The sequence below is a fragment of the Ylistrum balloti genome, unplaced genomic scaffold (assembly GCF_031769215.1).
Source record: "Ylistrum balloti isolate Yb309-2 unplaced genomic scaffold, AGI_CSIRO_Ybal_v1 Utg370264, whole genome shotgun sequence".
NCBI lineage: Eukaryota > Metazoa > Mollusca > Bivalvia > Pectinida > Pectinidae > Ylistrum > Ylistrum balloti.
In genome coordinates, this window is record NW_026782207.1 from 82,428 (window position 1) to 107,900 (window position 25,473).

General features: G+C 33.4%; 1 protein-coding gene across 1 annotated transcript in view; it reads right to left on the reverse strand.

Annotated features, from left to right (window-relative positions):
* LOC132552624 (serine/threonine-protein kinase MRCK alpha-like) overlaps window positions 1-22,155 on the reverse strand; it is a 55,935-nt gene extending 33,780 nt beyond the window's left edge. The window contains exons 1-13 of the mRNA XM_060216813.1: window positions 21,900-22,155; window positions 11,551-11,642; window positions 9,987-10,070; window positions 8,262-8,357; window positions 7,823-8,065; window positions 7,463-7,519; window positions 6,316-6,459; window positions 2,306-2,471; window positions 1,598-1,680; window positions 1,273-1,352; window positions 952-1,091; window positions 450-584; window positions 134-249 (exon numbers count right to left, since the gene is read on the reverse strand). Coding sequence (XP_060072796.1) covers window positions 134-249; window positions 450-584; window positions 952-1,091; window positions 1,273-1,352; window positions 1,598-1,680; window positions 2,306-2,471; window positions 6,316-6,459; window positions 7,463-7,519; window positions 7,823-8,065; window positions 8,262-8,357; window positions 9,987-10,070; window positions 11,551-11,642; window positions 21,900-22,080 — 1,617 coding nt within the window. The 5' untranslated portion in view covers window positions 22,081-22,155. The remainder of the gene's footprint in view (window positions 1-133; window positions 250-449; window positions 585-951; window positions 1,092-1,272; window positions 1,353-1,597; window positions 1,681-2,305; window positions 2,472-6,315; window positions 6,460-7,462; window positions 7,520-7,822; window positions 8,066-8,261; window positions 8,358-9,986; window positions 10,071-11,550; window positions 11,643-21,899) is intronic.
* Between the last annotated feature and the right edge of the window lie 3,318 nt (window positions 22,156-25,473).

Genomic DNA, 25,473 nt, shown 5'->3' on the forward strand with positions numbered 1-25,473 from the left:
TGATTGCTGACATTTAAGTTTAAATAATTGCAGATACTACAGATTATTTCCAGGTCATCTTGGCTTTAGTTTGACAATATTTTTCTGCACACACTATTTTGAAAGAGACCAAGCATAAGAAAGCATATCAAACCTTTTCAAGGGCAGATTTCTCCTCATCTAAAAGTCTGATGCGTTTCTCCAAATCATGTTTACTATCAACTGCCCGCTTGAGCTCTTGCTCAACTGTACTGATCTCAGTTTGTGATTCTAGAACAGAAGTATCATACATACACAAATTGGTATAAACTGTTCTGACAAGACTGTAAGTTATCTAATCCAAGTAGACAACACACTTTTTGATTATATAGGTAAAACAATCTTCGAACAGTTTACATTATCCTCATTTCTAGTCAAAAGCAGTCAACAAGATGTGTGGTTATTTATGATGTTAATTACTGATACTATACCTGCGACCACTCTATGCAATACAGCTATCTCCTCTTTGAGTTGGCGGACCTCTGATTCAGCAGCACCAGCCGCTGCGGCTGCAGCAGTACTACTCATCTCTCCGCTGTTGAGTTTCTGTATTGTCATACTAGTCTCTACAACCGCAAACAAAAGTCTCATCCTTACAAAGGTCCATAAATGACATAAGGGGTGTGCAACAGGATATCACAAAATTTTCTCTGAATGGCAGTCCCCCAATATGAAGACTTTAAGCTTAAAACACATAAAAAGAGTCTCAAAGATAATTTTCATTATATTCTCTTGTGATTTTCATACTTTTTGCAAGAGTTATAAGAAAAGGTATATGTCATTCATTATATTGAATGGTGCAGATATCATCTTTGTTTTTGTTCCATCATTTCATCTTAAAACTGGCAAAAGTAAATCTGCCATTATTGTGATATATATTCAAAATCTAAACACACAGTTATACATTTTTTAGGAGAGGGACACAAATTTTACCTTGTAATTTACGTTGTAATTCTTTATTTTCTTTTTCTAGAGACTTAATCTTCCGTTCAAAAGCTTCAGCAGCTAAGGACTCCAACTTCTCTGTGTCCATCTCACTTACATCCTGAAGTGTCCCAAGATCTGAAATTTGTCTGCAAAACAAATAAAAAACAAAAAATAAACATCACATGGAAATGAGAAAAAAAAAGAAGACTATATTACCATAGACTTTGATCAGTAACTTAAGGACAGCATGGAATTAAAGAGAAAACAATTCAAACAATAATGATTCACTAAGTTGATTTTTCCACACAAAAATAAGAGTACACTTACGACTCTGATGTAAAGGAAAATCCTACGAATGGAAGATGATGACCTTTGAAAGCAGCATTTGACACTGGTGGTACAGAATCCTGTTAATAGAAACAATTTTCTGTAAAATATGTCATAACATTCACACAAATTTAATTAACACTGCAAAGGGAATTATGCTATTAAAGGAACATGTAACTTTTCTTCATCTGCAAGCATTTGATTTAATACATATTTTCCAAAAACCTGTTACTTATGTGCAAGAGCTTAAGTCTGAATAACTTTAAAACTGCTTAAATTCAATAAGTAAATTTTACATATACTTCTTAAGAAGAGATATACTCACTGTATGTCTGAAGTCAGCATCATCAACATCAAAATTGGATGTGTCTGTTGGGCTGCTCACTTCAGGGACATAGGGTGGCGTCACTGTAATAAGAATTTAATATGTTATTGCATGACTTCACTACCTTAGCCACCAAACCCTAATCTAATTTACTACTAATTCACGAAAACAGTGAATCAACAAAGTTATCTAAAACTTACAGGGTTTAACATGTCTACTAAATCCCAAATGTAAGAAACACTAATATTTTCAACTCAATCCCTGTAAAACTTTATTTTTATAATTAAGTATTTGTTATATTATACTAATCATTTGAACAAAATGTTCTTAAATTCCTTGATTGTGCCAAAGAATGTTAGATTCTACGGTTATGCCAAACTATCAAATATGACTCAGTGCTTTTCTTTTTGCAAAAAAGACAGAAATACAAAATATATATATATTTGAAACCAGGCCAGTGAAAAAGTGTTTGGCTGTTGAGCTCTCATCTGTGGTATAAATATCACAGTTATCTATATCCAATGTAGGCAAGAAATTAAGTTGACTGTCTTTTACCTAAGATCCCATATCAGCACTAAGCCTAACATATTTCTTCAAACTTTTAACTGTCAATGTAAAGCAGGAAAGAAGCAGACTTTATATGCTTGTTAAAGTGTTAAGCCCCTAGAGTCCCATCCTTTGGGTTGAGAAAACTTTTATAGTACTCACTGGTACGGATATTCTCCCAATCAATGCCTTCAAACCAGGGATGATTTTTGAAGTCATCCAATCCATTCTTCCCTAAGCGTTTGTCTGCACCACAAATGAGTAACTTCAACAGATCCTTGGCATCATCAGAAATATCATCTACATCATCTGGGAATTCAAACCGTGTCTGAAAGAACAAAATAATGTCAATGAGAATTCCAACAGTCTACCACAAGATAGAACAATCTCTCTGGAATGTTAATTCCAATACCAATTTAAAAGACTTGACAACTTTAAAAAGAAAAAAAAAAAATCTTTTTCTGCAAGATGTTGCTGATAAAATTGCATAGGGTGCAATTTATCTTTAACATGTCAAGAATGTGTGTGATGCCAAGATGTCCCTGATTCTGGAGAGGGTTGTGTTGAGTGCAGCAATCTATCACTATCCTATAAACACTGCTGATAGCAGCTATTAAATCTTGCTTTATGGGACGATGACACCCCGCTGTGCCCAACAGCCTGTTCCGATAATAGAACAGTGAGGACACCATATGATAATGAGGATGTGAAATCAATCAATATTTAACAGTCTTTCAACTATGGCAGTACAAATATCATTCATTCATTTCTCCCGCACTAGACTTTCTGCTGTGTATCTTATCAGGGTTTAGTAATGATCCCACTATTATGATTTTACAGACCTGTCAATCACACTGAAGGTAATGGCCTCATTTTATAATGTCCACAGTTAAATACCAATAATTAATTCGTTTTATTCTATAGGGCTTTTCAAATAAATTTTTTAAGTCAATATTTTATTTTTTTTCAAAATTTCCTTTTTTTTTTTTTTGTAAGTTTTTGAAAAACTAAATAAAAACTTATTTCAATTATTACAGAGAAACACTTTTCATAAACTTTATAGTGATATAATAAGTTTAAAAAATTGTTAAAAAATGTAGGGAAATATCTAGTTATTATTCTTAAGCACTGATGTTTTAAATTACTTTTACTTATTCATTTTTATACTTTAGTTATTGCTCCCAGAGAAATACTTGTCAAAATGACAAAATGAGTTTGTGTCCCCCCCTCCCCTCAAAATACAAGCTTTAAATCTTTTACAGATATAACATATCCATCTACACATGCTACAAAAGAAATGACGCATGAAACATGGATAACGAATCTAAACCATTTATCTGCTCGACCATGGATAACCAAATTTTATCGATCAAATTTGCTTTAACATCCTTCTTAGGTTTTCAACAACTTCACAACCTTGTGTACAAGATGCTACACTGTAACCAGTTGAGCATGACCAATGCATCCAACCCTGGTGACCTGATGATATGCCCAACTCTTTGTACATGCAAGTACCATCAGTTTCTGAATGAAAGGGCAGGACCAATGGCTGATTTTATTACAGAACATATTGCATGTGAGGTAGTTGTATAGTATGATAATCCCCAATCCTTACATTAGTCGATTAAAAAGTCTACCCTGAATTTTAAGTACATGCTTATTAACATGGATACCAATCAATCAAAACAAATAATTTTTTCAGGAAATTCTTTCTTCATTAAAAGGACATTCTTTCATTGAAACTACTTCAGTTTATAAAATAAAACTGAAAGGAAAACATGGTTTTTTTAAGTAGTAAAAGTTATCACCTTTACATAAATATGGCAGTCAAAGTCTCAAAATAATTTCAAGTTATTAAATTATAAATAATTTGAAATTCTTAATTCAGCCGAAGTATAATGATAACTGGTAGATATAGACACTGTCTATTAATTATACATGTATTTTCAGTACATTTCCATGCTAATTCCATCACTGACAGGCAGTGTGATCCTCTTTTCTTGTAAATTTGAGAAACAATAGCATAGCACATTCCTGTCATATCAATGATGGAATGTCCCTTTAACAACTTAATCTGAACCATTTCTTTTCTCTTCTAAAACAAAAGTTGTAAGCTGAAAACACAGTAAATTGTGTCCTTAATGGGCACAGTGACCTGTGTATGTTCTGTCAAATGTTCTATCTGGGTATTTTATATTTTGACTTAAATATTATACACACAGTTTGAATAAATTAAAGACATTAATGTACAAGTGATATTGTATGACTGAAATCTTGACAGTATCCAGAGCATTCAAATTTTACTTCCTCTTATGTAGTAGCCAACAGCCATGTATATATCTTTTCACGAGGAAACACTCCAGATTAAAAAGGGCCCTTATGTGTATTTCACATTATTTCAGATGGCATATTTCTCAAAATATGGGGTTCGTCTCAATACATACGCTTCAAAATTTCATTAGAAGACATCAATTAGTATACATTTTTTTACATTGTCCTCTGAAACACATATCTTAGCTAGACTAGATAAATAAGTCTATGATATACCAGTGATCAAAGTATATATAATGTTGACCTTTTACTATCTTGAATTATTGACAACATGTAGATGTGTGGATGGTTCCTGGTGCCGACTATATAGCTATTTGTAGATGCAGTGAGTACATGTGTCTTGTAACTCCACCAGTAATCTACCAATTAACATGCTACCAGTCACATGTGGTTTGTTGAACTGTCTACTCCCACTGTGTTTGTGTGTATCTGCTGCTGAGTCAGGTATCACAGTTTGTATGCAAGTATATAAATCCCACCAGAATAATGGAGAATTAAAGTACCATCTATACAAATCTTCATTCATATTTCAAAATTTACAAATATTACAGAAATAAAATATAAATTTGGAAATTACAACTTTTATATACATAACTTTCTGGTATCTCTTCTTATTTTATCACAATAATTATTGATGAAGTAACTGGATTTAATTTTTTATGGTCATAATTATGAAATTTTATTTTACATTTGATAAACCCACCAACAAAGAACCTTTGTATGCCTTACTGAGCCTCATTCAATCCATCATTATGTAGCTGAGAACAAATGACCTTTTTCTTAATAATGAACTTTTTTAACATTTACCAACATATGAAAGGACAATGGCAAGGACAAATGAATTCTAAGTACCCGCTTTATTGCACAGGTCTCATTACCTGCTTAAGAGACATTTTTATTTGGCAGTCATATGTATGAATTTTGATAGAACAGTAACAGTGAGTCCTCATTGTCTAACCATAGTAATATATCATTTTATTTCAGGGTATTATAGAAATTTCTATTTTGTTAAGCTCCACAAAACAACTTAAAAGTAGATCTATATTAATAGTTTTGTTTTTTGTTGGAAATGTTTCCAGTGTTTAGAGATGGTACCTAACCCGAGCTAATGTACATTGTGTTACATCTCCCTGTAGAAATCTCCCTGTAGAAATACCAAAGGGCAGCCTAGAAATATGTAATACTTGCATGTCTGCATGTCTGTGAGACAAGGCTGGGTATAAACTTATATACACACAGCTACAGTTTCATGGTGGCACTATTGATTGTGTTTAGTCTGTCCCCAACTGACTTGTCTTTTGTCAATAATTGATCAATTATTGATTGCTAAATGTGTTTATGTCATCAAAGACACAAGCACTGGGCTATTCTTTTACCAGACAAATATCTTTTTTATTGGCAAGTACAGCTGTTCCATTTCATATCTAAGCATTTGTGAATTAGACTGACACAATTCTGATGAGGATAGGCAATGGCTATCACCGGATTCAGAACAGTATATATTATGAAATTTGTGAATTGATATCCACTTATTAACAGGACTTTTATATTCTCATACATAGACCAAAATTTTATACATAACCAGAAAAGACATGCAATAAGGAGTAACTACTTGATATTGTATTACACACCAATGAAAAGAGAAATAATGACTAAGCTGATTATGTTGAAATGGTAATTAATTAATTATGATTCCTGCTACAGTTGGTCCTTTGAAGGTACAAACAAATGATTTACAATCCTTCAATAGCTACGAGAAATTTGCTCCCTCATTCATTTGCCGGCATAACAAAGAATACACATCTAAGAAAGAACATTTTAAGAAATGTTGATGAGCTTACCTGATGGTTCATGATTTTGCCATATGTTTCCACTAGAGACTCTGCATAAAAAGGTGTTTCTCCATATAACATCTCATACATGCAGACTCCCAATGACCACCAGTCACACTCCGGGCCGTACCGACCATGTCCATCCTCCATAGCCTACAAGTTACAGATATATTAATATACGAAATCTGTCATTTAAATGTGTCAATGAAAATGCAAGTAAAAATAGAAACACTAAGCGGTGGTTTAACAGTGTAAAAATATCAAATAAAACAAGGATTACCTAGAACAAAGCTGAGTCTGTCAGACATCATCAGAGTTTATCATAGCTAATAGTGAATGACTTTGACCTTTCAGCCATTACATTTATCCTTAATTTTGGTAAAGTTTGACATACATGGTATATAACCAGTAGAAACAAAATCACACTGCTTATGAGTTCTTGTAAAAGATACCACCCATTTGATTGTTAAGATAACCCTGGTTTACTTCAGACAAATTTTACAACATAGTTTAATCAGTTCAGCAAAATAGTTCAAAGGGAAATTGGAGATAAACAAGTGAACAGATGCAATGCAAAGATATATCATCTGACCTTGACCTATCAAATCAGATTGAATAAAAGTGAAAGACAGTTACCATGGTTTCTTATCAATAGCGTACTATCGATATGACTATACAAATGATAAGCTGGACGAACAGGAGATGTATGCTTAGAAGGCCATAGGAACAAGACTGACTATGACATGTATTTACAAAGCAGGACAGAACCAATACAGGACACTGATAAACAAAATTGTGTGGATGTAGTATGAAAGTCCAGAGAATTTCTGGAAGTGATGTTCTGGGAGGACAAGAGATCCTACAAATCCCAATGGAAATGGCATTTTAAAGCTGTAAAGAAGCAACAATGACAGAATTTTCTTTAACTGGACAATATATCTTCTTAATGAAAAACAGAGTCCAACTTTTTCCATTTTTTCCCTAAATCAACCAAATTTTGCATTCTTCTTCACCAAGACAAACTTCTGTATTTCTACATGCAGTATTTTAAGTTCAGACCAACAGCATTATAATGAAGGGAATGCCTCTAAGAGAACACTTTAGCTGTAGAGATCTTATGAGCTGAATGGGAATGTTATCTATGAAGAAGACTTACTCGAAGAATTTCTGGGGAGATGTAATCTGGCGTACCAACTGCCACTGAAGACTGCACCTGGAAGTACAAATTTTACATTATAAAACACTTTCTATTTATACTATAAAATATTTTCTAGTATCGTCACTAGGTACCTCAATTTCGTTGTGATATTTGTTGAATGCATTTGACAGTTGGTTCACCAATAATATTATCAGAAAAATCAGCTTAAATTTATAATAAAAAAAAAACAAAACAAAAAAACACAAACTAAAACTAATCAAAGTATTATATTGTCCAAAGGTATGAGTAACTTAGTATTTTTATTAAAATCTTAGTTTGTTAGAAATGTGATTTTAAAATATTTAAATCATGACTTACCGTTCCATCTTCCAGAAGCCGAAGACATGAACCAAAATCAGCTAGCACTATATGACCACTTTGATCTATGAGAACATTGTCTGGTTTTATATCCCTATGTACGTAGCATAACTTATGAATAGAACTTATAGCTAACACCATTTCAGCGATGTAGAACTTTGCCATGTCTTCTGGGAGACGATCCTCAAATTTACTCAGCAGTGTTAGAAGATCACCTCCACAGTAATAGTCCATCACAAGGTACTGAAAAAGATCAATGATGACAGCAATTAATGTAAGACTATATCATATATATCTTACTACTATGGGCTCATGAATGAAAGGAGGCATCGCTTATAGTCCTAAGTTAAGATTTCATATTAATCAGTTTTCTTTCATTATTACAATTTCAAAGTGTCAATTTCAAATACTTTATTTACAGTATTGATATGATACCTACCAGAAAGTTGTCATCTTGAAATGCATAATGGAGATTTGTGATCCAATGCCGGTCACCATAGACCAAAACATCTCTCTCTTCTTTGAAACAAGCAGTCTGAGAGAAGAAGGAACAAACATGTAAAGCAAGTTTTACAAAAAAAATCTTTTTTAGTTTAATGAATTTATTACTAAACTCTATTCTGTAATTGCATTATCTACATGGTGTTCCATGCCCCATTATACTGGCTTTGAAATGTATTTGGATTTAATATATGGAATGGTTTACAAATCTTTTCTTTCATGAAATATTATTTTTTTTTATCATTCTTTATCATAGGTCTGTTCACATTCATCAACAATTGTAACTTTTCTTTCAGTTTCCTGTATTACTAAATACCAGGCCCAGAAAAAACATTGGGAGACAAATAATAAACTTGCCTATTTTGTAGATACTAATAACTCTACACACCAAATCTACGTATATGGGCTTTAGAATTATTCCACAAAACAAAACCCAGAATTCTGTAGATTGCTTGATGAATAAATAAACGGAGTCAAGGACTTTGGTAGAGACATCCTAATATATTGTGCTACTCTTGTGACAAAAGATACTCTATCCTACTGTTTCTCATCTGGACTGATTATTTTCAAAGTTGAAGATGAAATATGTATAACACATAAAATAATGAATACAGCTTCAACAATACCACACAGTTAACAAAACATGTTACTGTAGAAACTGAATTGTTTGTGGGAGCTAATCAAACTAGAAATGGTATCAGTGAAGAGGAAAAAAAAATGAAAAAAAAAATAAATAAAAATACTAAATTAAATTACCTTATTTTTATTTTGTATATGTAATCAAATATTTTGATTTATAGTTAAACTCTCAATTTTTTATTTAACTGATGACTTTATTTCAAACAAAAAACTTGATTAGAATACAATTTTTTCTGATATCTTAGGATATGAATTACTGATAATTTGGATGAAATTTGCAAGGGGTGGAAAAAAAACTTATTAACAAACAGAAAAATTTTAAGTTATTTTCAAACCCTCAATAAAATGTTCATATATGAAGTTCTTCATTATCTTTTCCAATGCTACTTCAAAAGTAATATTGAGATTTTTTTTATTCTAAAGCAGACCTTTCTGTAACTCACACATCAGGATTAGCATGAATCTGAAATGTGACTGCTATATCATGCTAATGAAATTAACTTTACACCATTAGTATTTAACACTTATCATTCATACTAAGTTAACAAGTCAGTTCCATCTGCTGTAGCACATCGCAGTAGCAGCAGCAGCCGTAGCAAATTGACAAGCATAATCATGTGTGAAAGCCGAAAAATGGAAGTTGTGTGTTCTGGGGAAGATACTTCTGAAGTATATTTAAATATTCATTTCCTACTCGACAGCCTGCCCAGTTGAATGTCAGACAGCTGTATAGGAACTTCACAGGAAAAGTCAACTAATTATTTTGTAAGACATACACTAGATAGCTCGCTCATCAAGATCTTTAAACAGTCACATGCTTCAGTCAGTTTCACCAGGATACAAAAGGTACATATAAGTGGTACAAGTTCACACAACTGAGCAGCATTTCAAATCTTAATATCTTTCAAGTTCTATTTCATGCCATCAAAATGTGTGCTATTTATACATATCTAGTTCTATTTCTATATCAATAGACACTGATGAAAAACTGGTCAAGTGAAGACCCTTTTTTTAAATTACTCACTTCTGCTCGTTTCAGCATCTCCCATTTGTTGAGGATTTTCATTGCATAAACCTTGTCTGTCGACTTCAACTTAACCACTGCCACCTGAGATAAAAGAAATAGTGTTTATTCTTTCAGTACTCAATTCAAATTTCGCGGTCCCTACCGAAAGTGACTTTTGGGTTGGTCCTTTGCATATGACAGTTATCCAAGCACATTGCTGTAATGCTCACCTCAAAAGAAAATCATTACGACTCTGAGGTCATATCAGTATGTTTGCAGCAATCTTTTGTATCAAATGAGTTGAAATGTTTTTATTGAATATATACTAGGAAATATGATCCAATTGTTAAGTAACATCATGTATCGTGTGTAATTTATCACTCCTTCTTAACCTCGTTTTTTCCATTGCATTCATTAGTCAGGGCTCTCGATCTGCCAGATTTGGGGCCAAATATTCCCAATGCAAAAAAGTATCTTTTTTCCCCAATTTAGACCCCTAGTTTTCCCAATTCTAAGGAAAACACCATTATTTTTCCCAATTCTAAGGGCCTGGGCCCCTGTCCCAAAATGGGGTGTGAGAGCCCTGTAAGTTATATGTATTCCTGTTTTATTTTAAGGATAAACTATACTCAATTATATATATTTCATAGTTTGTTTCTTGTTCTCAATGCCTCAGCAAAAAAAAAAACCAAATCTGTCATCTTGTTGTCATTGTAAACAACTTTGCATAAACCAGCCAATTTACAAGTATCTAATTATTTTAATAAATGAATTCTTATTATCTGTTGAATATACAGTATGATCATGTCTCACTACCGAGTTACACAAAGTGTATCATGACGACTCATGATGTCGCAAAGGAAAGAAGACATGGTAACTACCACCTCTCAAGATGTCATGGAAGCACTTTTTGTGACATCTCAAGACATCATAAGTGCACAAGGAGTTAATTACACTTGTTGGAGAACATGATGTTTTGCAATCTGATTAAAGAACAGCATATTGCTATCTTAATCCAGTATTACATCAAACTGACTGTTAGTACTGATTCAATGAAAATACTGCTGTATCCCATAATATTGTAAGATTGTGACTGAAGATAAAGCTTTATGAGTCACATATGGATTTAGAATCAGAAATAGTAGAAGTTGCACTCTAATATTGGCATTATAATGCATATCATCGCAATAGTTTAATACATACATGTGCACTGCCACACACGCAGCACACCATTTTAGAGCTACATTTGAAGCAACTCTTATTGATTTTTGCTGGTTCCAGGATCAGTTCCATAAAATTTGATTTGTGAGGCAGGAGAATTTGCATCGATAGCAGCATTTCATTTCCAACAAGGCAATGCTTTCATTCTATATGTATTAAGTATACTACAGATATATTGGATCTATGAAAACCATTACAACACACTACAGACACCTCCATGTTTGTAAGCTCCACGTTGATGTGAAACACCTCAAAAACTTCATTTTCATCTATAACAAAAATGAATCTTTAACTCCTTTCATCTTTAACCAAACTGCTTTCTCTGTAATTATAATATTAATGAAAAACAGACTTAACTTACCTCGCCAAAAGCACCTCTGCCAATAATTCTGATGGTCTCAAAATCATCCCGGTGAAGCCTGTACTGCTTGATCTTATTGACCACTGGCTTGGCTACAAAATAAACAAAACAAATTGTAACACTAGTCCAAGATACACTTTGTAATCATCCTGACCAGTAGGTCATAATTACATGGTAGATCACATCTATTATGAAAACAAGCAAAAATCAATTGTGTTATTTTTTAATATGAAATGTACAAAGTGTTTCTTTGCTGCATTTACCATTCTGTCAACAACTAGGATCTTTCTGAGGTGGTGTCTTATTGAAGAAGCCAGTGGCTACCTCATTATTGAACAATATAAGGGAGGCCTGTCACATCATCCAGAGAAATAATGTTAAATTGTCTTGGTCATGGACACAACATCACAGACAAGTCATGGCCTCAGCCTCCTGATCTGAGGATAAATAGTCTGTTACTCTAATGACTGAGCTCCCCGTAACAAATACATAAGTTGTATGTATATTAGTAACAATAAATGTCTATGGACTTAATTTATTAAATTATTTTACTTTGATGTATATATCATACAAATAATGGACAGGCCAAATTATATCAACTTGTATAAAAGGAAGGATTCATTTTACAGTTTAGTATGCTGACTATTTGAAGAGGTTAATATATAGGTTTAAATTGTTTATTGAAATTTTGTCTTTGAAATCCCCTTATCTCACTTGCAATACACTTAAACAAGGTGTGATCCAATACAAATGTATTGACACAGTCCCACGTAAACCAACATTACAGGAGATAGTACTTCAACTAAATTGTTATACACCATAATTACCTACATGCTAAGTACATAATGATCTACAATGCACTTGTCATTGTCCCATTGATCTCTGTTCATTTATGTGTCATACATGTACATACATTGTATGATCTGTCCATGTTAAAATCATTTTCTCATAGTGTTTTTCCACTCAAATTTAATAGCAGTCTATGCCAGAATAAATTAGGAAAATGCAGTAATGTCTTCTTAAATAATTTGGACGCTGTATCACACTTTGAAGTAAGGGGATGAAAACAACCTATTTTGGGCTACAAAAATGAAGCATGAAAAATTATTCCATGTGTAATGATGATCACCTTGAATTGTTTGCAAGTTGTCATGGAAACCAATGCAGCACCCCTTCTCCTACCAACCCATCCACTATTTCTCCCCTAAAACTCCCAAGCAGCTGCAGAAAGAAACATTACACCTGCTCATTAAACAAACCTGATCGGTAAGATATTACCTTGTAACTCCCCCAGTGTATTCTTGTTGTGTAGAGTTATGTGATATTGACTGGGTGCTAAAACTCCTACACCTCTATTTTGGCTGTATTGCCAACAGTAATAATATCCAGGCTATGTTACACTCGTGTACATTCTACCCCTACCATATTAATTTCAAGGCATGTAACAAATGTTTTTACAAATTGTAGTACATAATTCGCATGCATCAGATCTAAACCAGATAACAAGGTCACCAACTAAACTGTTTAAATTGTATAGCTAAATGTTACATTACTTCCCTATCAAATCCCTACAAGTTATTTTTTAGTTATTTCCAGTATGCAGTCAGGCAAATCATATGCAATTCAAAGACGACAGGTGATCAGTACAAAACACAGGTAAAATTTCCCCCTTTTAACAGGTAAAATATGAAAGTTTATGAACACTTAATCATCCACTGAAGAAGGAACAAGGACGTTTTGCAGGCAGACTGATTAAGACTACTGCTCTTAGTGCTTGATGGTGTTTACTCCCATGTCATGTGTTCTATCAGGAAGTCTTAAAATTTAACTTTCCAAAGCAGTTTCACTTATCTCTCTATTTCTTACCCAAGATATGACATGTACCAGTTTTCATAAAAATAAAAATCAACATGGATCAGATGAAAGACTGACCTTTTCAACTATTTAATCTGTGCATGTTATATTGTATGTTTGAAACATGATCAATGAACTTGAAATAAATGTGAAATCAATACACTTATCCACATGATTCTTAGTCACAAATTGCATATGCACCAACCCCACCCCCCCTTCAAAAAAAAACCCCTTTGAATGAAGGCATTGTATATTAAGACTTTCAAACTAGATGGCATCACAATCAGAACTTTAAACACTGAAAATAATGCATTTTCACACTCACTAAGTTCTTATTTTTAATTTTTTCCATAATACATAATCAAAAATGAAACCGTTGAAGTGTTTTTAACCTGAAAAAGGATTTTCAGATCATAAATCTTTCAGATGATTATCGTATACTAGTTGTATGCAGGTGTATGCAGTAATAAAAATCTCCATACAAGTCCTGAGCTCTGTAGTTATGAATTTTAATGAAACTCTTCGAATTTCTTGAAATACTTTCATAATTTTACATCGTGGACTCATGGTTTTTAGCAATAAAGTTGAAAAGGACACATGAAATAAATTGTAGATTGATCAATGTATATGGGTCAAGGACTCCTGGCTTCTTGTCTACATATTAGGAAATAGTTACCTGGGGGACAGTTTGAGATGAGTCACTTAAGTAACGCATATAGATAACTCAACACTTCAACTATCTTATAATGAACAAAACGAAATGTTAAGGAAACAAACATATCAAATAACTTGTTGCCCAATCAAAGAGACGAGGGATCGATTGGTCTAATTGGGAAGAAACATCCTGCATAAGTGACACATGAACACCTTTGTTATGTGTCGTAAAATTCATGAAACCAAGCTAGAAGTATTTCTAATTTCAAAACTCTGAACTTATGAATTAAAATTCAAAGCATATCATACACTTTCTTTTTGTTAAAATTCAATAGTTGTAGCTGTAGTGTGTCATATCCAGGAGGAACACACATAAAATCGTGTCAGCACACTGCTAGCTATAACCTGACAGAAGAGGCAGTGTGGCTACACAATCACTCATAAGTTTAACAGGAGGTATGTAATCTAGAGGAAGGAAGCCAGCTTTGTGTGACCTATGTAGCCTAACAACAACATAGCTTTGTCCTGACACACAAACTAGATAACAACCTCCGCCCTATCATACCTCACATCATTCACACATACTATCTTTTTTGAAGCCCTAAAAAAAAATGCAAACTAGTTTATAATTACTTCCGATATAATTCTGATTTAGTTACAATGTTGTTGACAGTTAATTTCCAAGTGCTATCAAATGCATTAAAATGGCTGATTGAGCAAATATGAGTTTCAGAATAAAAATTACAGAACATCTACAAGATATTAATGCAATGATCAACAAAATTTCTTTTAAAAGTTTTGTTGACCTTGACATTGCCAATTGACTTTTAATGGCAGAAGATGTACCCCTAATTGAAAACTACATGTAAGCAGACACATCAAGAAATTAATATTTACTATAAGAGCACAGTGTTATAGGTAACTTTGATAATATTTAAATTTACTAAAACAATTTTTACTGGAAAAGTTTCCGAAAATCTACAAATAAGCATCAAATGAAAAGAAAGTTTAATTAATATATGCAGACCTCATTACAAAACTCGGAGACTTGTTTTGCACGATACTTTAAAATGTACAATGTAATTCAATATTTCAATTTACAGGCTTTTGCAGCAAGACAACTTTTGTTGCAATAAAAATGTTCAGTTGTAGTAGAGCAAACTAAGTGTTTAAATAGTGATCCCACGATGTGAAAAAGACTTGATTAACAGTTCAGATCTGACATACAGTGCATACTTTCTTTGCTGCATACACACATCCCAAGTCTGTTAGCACACAGGCACCTCTGCCAGACCTGTATCACATAGCTTCCAACTACAACAGCTTTTTCTTCAGCTTATACACATTTATTGAACATATCATTATCATTATCAACTGATACACACAGATGTTGGACTATTCGGTAATTCCTAAACCCCATTTTAAAACTATCATTGAAAAAAACATTATATGATTTACTAAATATTTTTCAATGTCTCGTTATGCGTCAAGCTACCCTATCTAAGCTGGGATGCTAACACTGTATATGCTAGGGGAAAGATTCCTTCTCCTAGTGAATCACTATCCCAGCTGTTCTTGACTATAAATAACAATTATGAACTGCACTAACACTTAATGATAACAAAGTATTAAACTATTCTTGTGAGCAAGAATTAAAAGTTCTGGTCATTATCTGACTGTGATACAATAAACTTTATTATCTTTTAGTCCTAGCCGAGATCTTAATCCAAATAAACTGACCCAAATAAAAATTCCAAATTAAAAAAAAAATACTATGATAAACATGGCAATAACTTGAATTCCAAAAATAATTCTTTGCTAGAAAATACTTTTATTTATGAATTTTGAAAATATTTTCAAGCTTAACGTTTACAGCATCAGAATCCAAAAAATTTTCATGATTACATGTAGTGAACATATACGTGTCTGTTTAATATCAGACTAACTGTATTTTTTTCCTATGTCCACCTGAACTTTTTAATAGCGTTATCATATGTCATTCACACTTTATCAAACATAAAGTTAGTCATCAAAGACATCAAAATAAGGAAAGTCTTAAGTTTCTTGTAAATTCCTGCAAATGTTTTTTGTCCACATATAAGCCTCACATCCCGACTCAAAAGCAATAAGATGTGGTTCATAATCCAGAGAATACGGTATTGGACAGCTGTATCCAAGATCAGTTTTGATCTTTTCTTTTGTATAACACAAGTAGAAAATGAACCTAGTTCTGGAGCAAAATAATCATACTTCAAATGATAAAATCCAAAACAGTCACATTTGATCCTACTTAATTTCTGTATATTCGGTCAGTTAGGTTGAGTTCAAATTGCAATCCCTTAACCTCCAACCAACAGTCATTTAAGGACTGCCATGCGATGTGTATTGCTTTTTTAAGTTCAGGTGAACCTCCATGTATTAGTGTTGAACTAAGATTTCAAGTGCTACCACACTGAAGTACACCAGGTCAAACTGCAATTATACTACCATAATGTTCAGTATTAATCAAGGAATAGTAAGTTACTAGCATTTCTGAAGACTAGCATATCTTGGCCAGAGGAAAAAACTAAAGTGCTCAACTATAGGCCAAAAGTGATGCAGTGTTAAGGGAGACATTTGCAAAAGTAAAGATCTATAGAAATGGGATAAAATATTAAGATCCCAAGTTTAGTCATCTCTTACAATCATGCAATGGCGACAGCAGGTACAACTCTTACGCCCTACCTGCAGGGCAGTGATTATAATAATTCTGCACATGTCCCTGTGAAGAAAGGATAAATACTACATGAAAAGCACTAAATACACTAAGCCGGATAAGGAAAATGCACATATTGAAACAGGCTAATTAATTCCATGTTGAAAATTAATGTCAGTTTATCATATATGATTTTGAAATACAACAAGCAGGCTTATATATATGTATATGCAATTAGCCCCAAACATTCCTGCACAAGAAGGCAAGACAATCATGACTGTTACCAATATTTAGATAACTAGACAAGAACTACACTTCATACATAACCTAATACACAGGATGCACCTGAAGATATATACTGCTACACGAGTAACACACACTAATCTTATTATCAGCGAGAGTAGTTCGTTTCTTCTATCTACATGATGTCTCTACACACTGAACAACATATCACAATATACCCAGTGTGACTTGTCTTGGTCCTAAATGGTTGCTAGTTAATTCACTGACAATTTTGTAATTCACTGATTTTGAAAATTCAAAAACAATCTGTAGACACAACTGTGAAGATATTAAGAATACTTTCAATAGCATCCCAACACTCTGATTTCCATTTCAATGGCAATACAGGATAGTATCCTACATTTTCAAGGAATCTGCTTAGCTTCCATATTTTTCACTCTAATTAATTAGTAGTGTTCAGTTTACTTGACATAACCTAAATGAGGAATCACAATGACAATAAATTATGTAATCCTTTCCCGTGTCTCTGTGAAGGCTTTCCAAACATTCAATCTGACCACACTGGACACTGGCTATGTGGCATTTAACTATTACCTACAGATTTTTTTGCCTGGATACATATTTTTCCTATTTCAATTTTTGAATTAAAAAAAATCATTGGTTGACTAAATTGTACGTTTCATAAAGTCTTACATTTACCATAGCTTAATTAAAGTGGCAAAAATGTTTGTGACTGAAACAGATCTTCTAGAACCATCATATGCAATTGCATACAGGATGATTTTAAGATTGAAATAGATATGCATGTGGATTTAATTAATCATACCTTTTAATTTGGATCACAATAATATCTTCTCAAATTTCACTGTTGCTCTCAAAGTCATAGTGGCAGTTTACAACAGCCTGTTGCATCCTGGGATTGATAGGTCATTGTTAACTAAATCACACGTAATGTCTTGCCCTATATCTGTGTGTAGACAATCTTTGGATGCTCCAGAGCCAAACTCTTTCGTATTTGCTATCAATGTCTTTGAAACACATCAATGAAATAAAGGATTATCTGTGTATAATTCATTAGCAAACTTTATGAAATGTTACTTGATAAATTGCCTTTCATTGTCTGTTAAAGCAACAAACTTCGCTCAACATAACGGTTACCAAATTGTAAGAAAGTGTGTGACTTATATTACGGTGCAGCTTATATATGGATCAAATAAGAAAACTCATTAAAAATTGACTCTGCGGCTTACATTTGCAGTGCAGCTTATAACCTGGAAAATATGCTATATATATTTATTGCAATGTTTTAAGAATATTTTTCACCGACTCTCGAGTTTTACAACAACCTTTGCCTTCATTAATTGGAAAAGTGTTGCAATATATGCATAAAAAATTGGAAGATAATACTTTTCATTTTTCTTCTTTTTAGTAAAGCATCTCCACTTGTGCAACAGCCTCTTTTCTACTTAAAAACAGGGCAAAAAACCAACAAACTAGGCTGCCATCTGCTCATACATTTGCACTTTCAAACTCTAGCAGCCATGCAACTGTATATAAAAGCGGATACAATGATTTATAAATGGTGACACTTCCTGAAAATAAATTTCAGAACGCATATAAAAGAAAGCAAACATCATGCTTGAGGCTAATGGAGTACATCTTATATGTGTGTCTGGCCAAGGTCTTTCTTCACTAATGCAGAGGAGAATCAATTGATATTTCATTGGAATACCAGAAAAGGTACCTCATTTAATGTAATAAACACCCAGGACATGAAATTTTCCACAGAGGTGGCATTCAATAGAACACACAATTTTCATACTTTGTCATTATGGACATAAATAGTAACAATGTAAGATTACGACTATACGGACAGCATGGTTTCCTTTGAGTTTATGTTTCTTATAAAACATTTCAACAAACACTTTGCAACATGTAAGAAACTGTAATTTAACATTAACGATCATATGTACTTGCATACAACTTGTTTACATACATATAAAATGACACAAAGCTGACTGTCAAATTAATCAACAATGTTAACATCCATGTACTTCTAATGATTTATCAATACCATCAGAATTTATTTACATATGCAATTTCTCAAATCAACACCATGTCAAGAGTTCAAAAAAATTATAGTGTGTCCTTTTCAACTGAAAGTGACAACAAATGTAAACATGCTGCAGCAACAGGGACGAAACAGAAGCAAGCTTGGTACCAAATCCAATAAAAACAAAAAACATAGCCAAACATCCAAATGTTGCAAGGTAGGTAGACAACCTGTTCATTATATATTGATAAAAAGCATATGACATGATTACCAAACTAATTTTTTTTTAAAACCCAAACAACTTTCTTGACACTACCCTACAGCCCTCCCTACCTTTCACTTAATTTCTATTTTTTACCATGATTGTGTAAGTTTCTTTTTTGTTTTAAATTTAGACATTTAAATTACATTCCATGTTGAATGCAGAATCATAGGTCCCTACAGTCACCAAATATAAACGATATCTGTGTTATTCAGGGTAGCTGTACAGAAAATGAAGGTGAGAGTGACAGCAGCTAGTATGACAGTCCATGACACTTAATATTTGAGCTTACATTTCCACTTTTGTAAAGAGAAATTGCCTTCATTTTGCAATTGCCATGACAATTGTTTTTTGTAATTACAAAATTGTACATTCAACTGCACATGTATGGAGATTTATTTTTTTACCTCATGGTAAGTAACACATAAGGAAAAATCTCTTAATGAGGGGGAGGAGGCAGTTTGTGTCTGGGTTATCAGTCAAACACTAATTGTGGATACACAAATGGTCATTTACATATACTTGCTGTACATGTATCAATATATCACTACCCTTTACATGGTCGGAGTTTTGATTTTCAACGATGCTAAATCTCACCAGGATGAAAAGTAGATGATCATGCAACAAACACATTTTTTGTCATTTCTGGTCCACCTGCTGGAGTGCTGTAGAGTTTTTTCTAGTAACATTGGTTCAATTGAAGCATATATCTAGAACTAGGGGATCAACTAGAACTAGAGCTGAAAGGAAAAGCTGATTTTGGTATTTGAATATATTCGTTTCATGTATTTTACTATATGGATGGTCATGCCAATTATGTACATACATATACTATGCTGCATACCAGTTTATCCGAGTAATTGAAATTGCTTTATCTAACTTATAAATTGGAAAAAATGTTAGAACTTTCACACTGAATTGAACAATATAACATCCCTTCAATAAGAAGTATGGGAAACATACTGAAACATCTGAATTCAGAAAAGTAGTTAAACAAGACACAAGGCTGAAGTTTACCCTGCTCGTCTTTGTTGCATCATTAAACAGTTAAGAACACTTCGGCTTTCAAATTTAGGAAATAATCTAGTTTTGATGTACAATGCATTGGATTTGTAAATCTGTGCCATACAATTACATATTGTACTTTAAATGCACTTATATGTGCTGAAATAAAATGACAAAAGAAACAGTTCACATGGTGAATTTTTATCAGTCAGCTGGGCGCTTGTAACGAACTATGTTACACTCTGTAATGCTATGTTAGCATTACCATCATTTGGACATTCATTACATCGACATTTGTTCCGGAGATGACTACCTATGATAACTGCCAATCATAGCTTACATTCAGCTGTACATCCCTCTGAATTCAAATGAAAGTGTTCCCAGACCTCGCTTAAACAGTGTTATATGTTAGCAAAATGGGGGGGTAAATTGTACTGAATATCCAAGTACTTTTTCACAACATTTGTGAATGTATGAGCATTTGTTTCAGCTCTATCTAGTACATTACATCTTAACAAAATTTCAAGACAGGCACAGTTGCGGAAGAATGATCTTTACATGAAGGTCATCAACTTTTTGTTGACTTCCTTGTAAACTTCACTGATTCTTGAATTTCCTGATGTACTTAATGATATCCACTTGACTCTATGATTGCACAGTACTTTGAATATTTATAGTATTTACACCTGAAACTATCTGGATTTTTGGGTGGTTAGCTGATATACGTAAAGCTGGTGACTCCACAAGCTCACATAATTATAAGGAAGTGAATTTCATATATGTTATTTACAATTCTGTTCCTGAATGCATGAACAGCCATGGCTAATTGAATGGAAAATCTGAATCTCTAGCTTTATCATGATTATAAACAATATTTCATTATGATCGCTATGTAGTGTAGATGATGAAATAGAAAAGTAGTACTGCATATTGATATTCCACTACCAATGGCTTGACAAAGTTGACCTGAGCAAATGATCAAAAACATTTCTGAACCATTGAGGATTGCCATTTTATGATATTTTCTCAAAATAAAAGGACCTTCATGGACTGTCAGTTCTGTTGATCTACTGTCCTAGTTATCTGATGTAACATTATATCGTATTTTATCTTCTTTTAACACAAAGAAATGCATTAGATGTTAATCTTAAACAAATGACCAGAGGAATATTGGAATCATATATTATGCAGCTAATTCTTCATCAAAAAGGTAAACATACAATCATTTTAAAGTATTGATTTCGTGAATTAACACTAAGTCAGTCAAAATGAACTTAACTCATGATATGTCCATGACAATGTATTGTGGTTTACCAAACTAGGTCACCTGTCAAATGTGAACCTTCGTCCTTGGCTAGAAGCAAGAAGTGCATTGACTTTGCACAAAAAATCCATCATATGCATTGATGATTGTAATTGCAATCAGTGAATTAAGGTATGCAGCAGAAATATCCAAGTACAGAAAATTAGCAAGTTCTGACGTTTGTTTTTGTGACTGACATATTTTCTTCTGTTGTGTATTGGGTTGTGTATTGTAGCCACGGGCAGTCGCTTGTTGTACACAGTGATTACATTATACTCACCAAATTCGACAAACTCCGATATATTTTTCTCTCTTCGAAGAGTGGAACTGCAGCACTCATCGTATAGAACAATAAGGACATCGAGGAGACTCTCAAGGCTGAGGGTTTGGCCATTGCTATGTTGCACCCCTCCAACATACAGCTGTCCGAGCCTCTTCAATCTCTCCTCGGCAGACATCATGACTGACTCACGAACCAACACATTAGTCAGTCGTCTGCTACCTCCTCCCTTGTCGTTTCCTCATCTTTGTGAAATGTTCACCAACCAAAATCAATACAGAGAGCTTTAACTGTACTTAGCAGCGGAAGGGCACCAACCCTAATTTTATCACAATGTAATAGATTCCAAAGCAAACCAACCAAAAATGCTCTTTTCTCCTACTTCCTTCACAATGTCAACGCTCGTTTGCACTACCTTTAGTTCCAAGCTCAAATCCAAGTAGTTAGTTGCACAGAATGATTATTCCGGAGTTATTTCGACGTCAATACATAATGAAATAAAGCTTCTACTTCCCGTTCTGGATCTGTTAATTAACCCATGGATCGGCAAATTTCCTACGAAGATGTCAACATGGCCGACCGAAGTTATCAATGGAGAATTATGGGAAATGGTTATACGCAGGCGTCTGTGATGACGTCATTTTCACATTATGATAATATGCAGAAGCCTTCTGTTTATATTTTCTAAAATTTCTCTAGTTTTCTGTCTTTTTAGTTTTATGATGGAATTAAATCCTATATCATTACAGTAGTAAATATATATTTCACAGGCTGAAATAATGCCCAAACAATACATCGACTGATAAAAGCTACATTGTATACATATGTGCCTGCTACATGTACTTGAGGTGTTCGAGATATCGGCCAATTTTCAATATGCTGTATATAAAGAAATGAAATAATCACACTTGAAGAAATTTTTTAAAAATGTAGTGTTAATAGGTATTCGTGATATTTCAGCTAATTGAATGGGGAAACAAATAATATGACTTATAATACATAACATCAATATTGCGTATAGTGGAACATACACATCTTTAATTTCACTGAATTATCAGTGTCTTTCAAATTGCTCATCAATTATTGGTAAAATCGTCAAGTTAGTAGTACTTTTGCGGACTTAGAATTGAAGCCCGCGGTACCTGATTATAATTAATTCTAAACATATACAATGTATATATTTACATGTAAGGAAGTTCATCTCGCTGTACCAAGACCTCACAGTTGTAAATGGTGGGTGTGCCAGGTCTATATGCGGACGTAAAAATGACATAATAAAATCACGCCATTAAAGAAAACGATTATTTAGGTTTCACACTTGCGAGCAATAATAGTTTTAATACATAATCCCTCACTTATCCAGTGAATTCGCCCAAGTACTAGCGCATGTGGCACTAATATGTCAGTACCGGGTGCGTTTTTCTAATTTGGCTGTGCTAACCAAAAATGGATTGTCATCAAGCTGACAGCATAACATCCTACTGATTTCAAAGTATTGCACTGCCGAGAGTCAAATACTCCCTCCCCTCCCACCCCCTACTACCCTACACCACCACCACTCTCTAGCTTTCTATTTTTTTATGTATACATAAATATATAGACGGATGAAACAAAGTTCACACAAAAAGTTAATTTACGTGTCATAATTTGGACAATTACTTATAAAAGGGTTTCCCGATGCTGATTTTGTCGCCTATATTTTTCACTTTGAAACCCGTTAATGTAACTTTTCTTTGTTGCATGATATCATCGATTTCTTTTCACTTCATGGAAACTCGTCTCGATGTTTCAGTTATTGCGAGCCTTCTAAAACTCTCACATGAAATGAAAACTTATTGAAGATCCTATATAGTGATAAATGACCTTGCATTTTTTCTTGCCAATAAATCAAAAATAAATAATTAATTCAATGGAAGTTAGTAATGGTCCAATGCATTCTCGTGTACACCAACTTTTATTCAAAACGAGTAGATATATTTTCTGGCGTATAAATACGACCAGTCTCTTTGCAACTGTGATCAGACCTATCTTTCTTGATACCATTTTAACAGTCTTATAATACTTTATATGATCTTACATTGGTATTAGACATATGGAAAAGGTTTCAGACCTTATGGGATGGAACTATTTCAAACCCGTTTTTTATGGATATATATATATATATAGGATATATAATCACTACAGTGATTATATATCCTAAAAAATACCCCCAATATGTTCTATTTTCTCTTTTATGACGTCATAAATAAAAGTTAAAATTAATTACACATGATAATAACAGGTTCCATTATATGCCGCAAATTAAAATGTACATATCAACATATGAAATCTACAAAGTAGGATTAAAAAAATCAGCTTAGAGAATTATTTTTTCCAATTCAGCACGACTTGTATAAACTGTATATTTCGTACCAAGTCTTCGTTTTTTTACAGAATTTTATTGTCCATAGTAAACACGGAGTATTGGAATGTATAGATATTGTTGTTACTTTCGTTGCGGCTATTGACGAACAACGAAAGGTTCGTTTCAACAAAAACAAGTGAAGATCTGTGTCATTAGTTATGTTGTATCCAGGAAAGGTTTTTTTGTCTTTTGCCATTAGAATGACGTCATCTTAGGTTTAAACCTCAGAAGAACGTATCCATGGATATTAAAATGTACAAAACATTTAATAGTCATAAATAAAAACATTTCATTAAACAATATGTTAATATCAAACACACAGAAAGGGCATGTGTGGACACGTGCGTATCATGCGACAATAGGCCAGGATTTATGAGCGCGTAATAAGCAGGGCAAATTTACACCCTTCACTGTATTAGTATTTCAATGCACGTATGTGCTTCATATTTCAGTGTGTTGTAAAGTACATCCTGGTAGCATATTCTGAAGTTGTTTCAAGTAGGGTGCAATATAAAGGAGTGTCATCGTTCTACACAATCTCATGTAAGCATTTTAAACATTTCCTTGACACACCAACATGCTCGTGCAATCAGAACATCGACGATGAGTGATAAAAAATAATCTATCAATATATATACATTTAAGTCAGGATAATTTATTCATTCAAAACTGGACATTCAGGAAACTACAAACTCTTCTACATCAACTGCTTACCCCGATCTTTCTCTACAACGAAACCAACGGACACAGCATTCCACCAAGCTTGTATGATGAATAGGGTGATTTCAATTTCCCCACTGTGAATTTTCCATTTCTAGACAGCAACATTCCCTTTTCCTAAACCTACTGGTTTTTACCTGTCGTTAATCTGGCATTAATATCGTGCAGATTTCGAGCGTTGTAGGTTGACGACGATTATGAAAGTTCCATGGACGTCATAAAGGTTTCATTCGGAAACCACGTTTATATTTCCTTGTGCCGTCGGAACGTTCGAGGTGTATGACGCCCGTTAGTGCGCCTTTTGTTTCCGTTGATAATTTTGCTCTACTTTGAGAACGTGACATTACCAATTTGAATTGACCAAGAAGCACAATACGCTTACTCCTTCAGAACACATGGACCTATTCGCCCTGTACTTTTTATGAGTCTCCATGAAAATCCTTCCTTTAT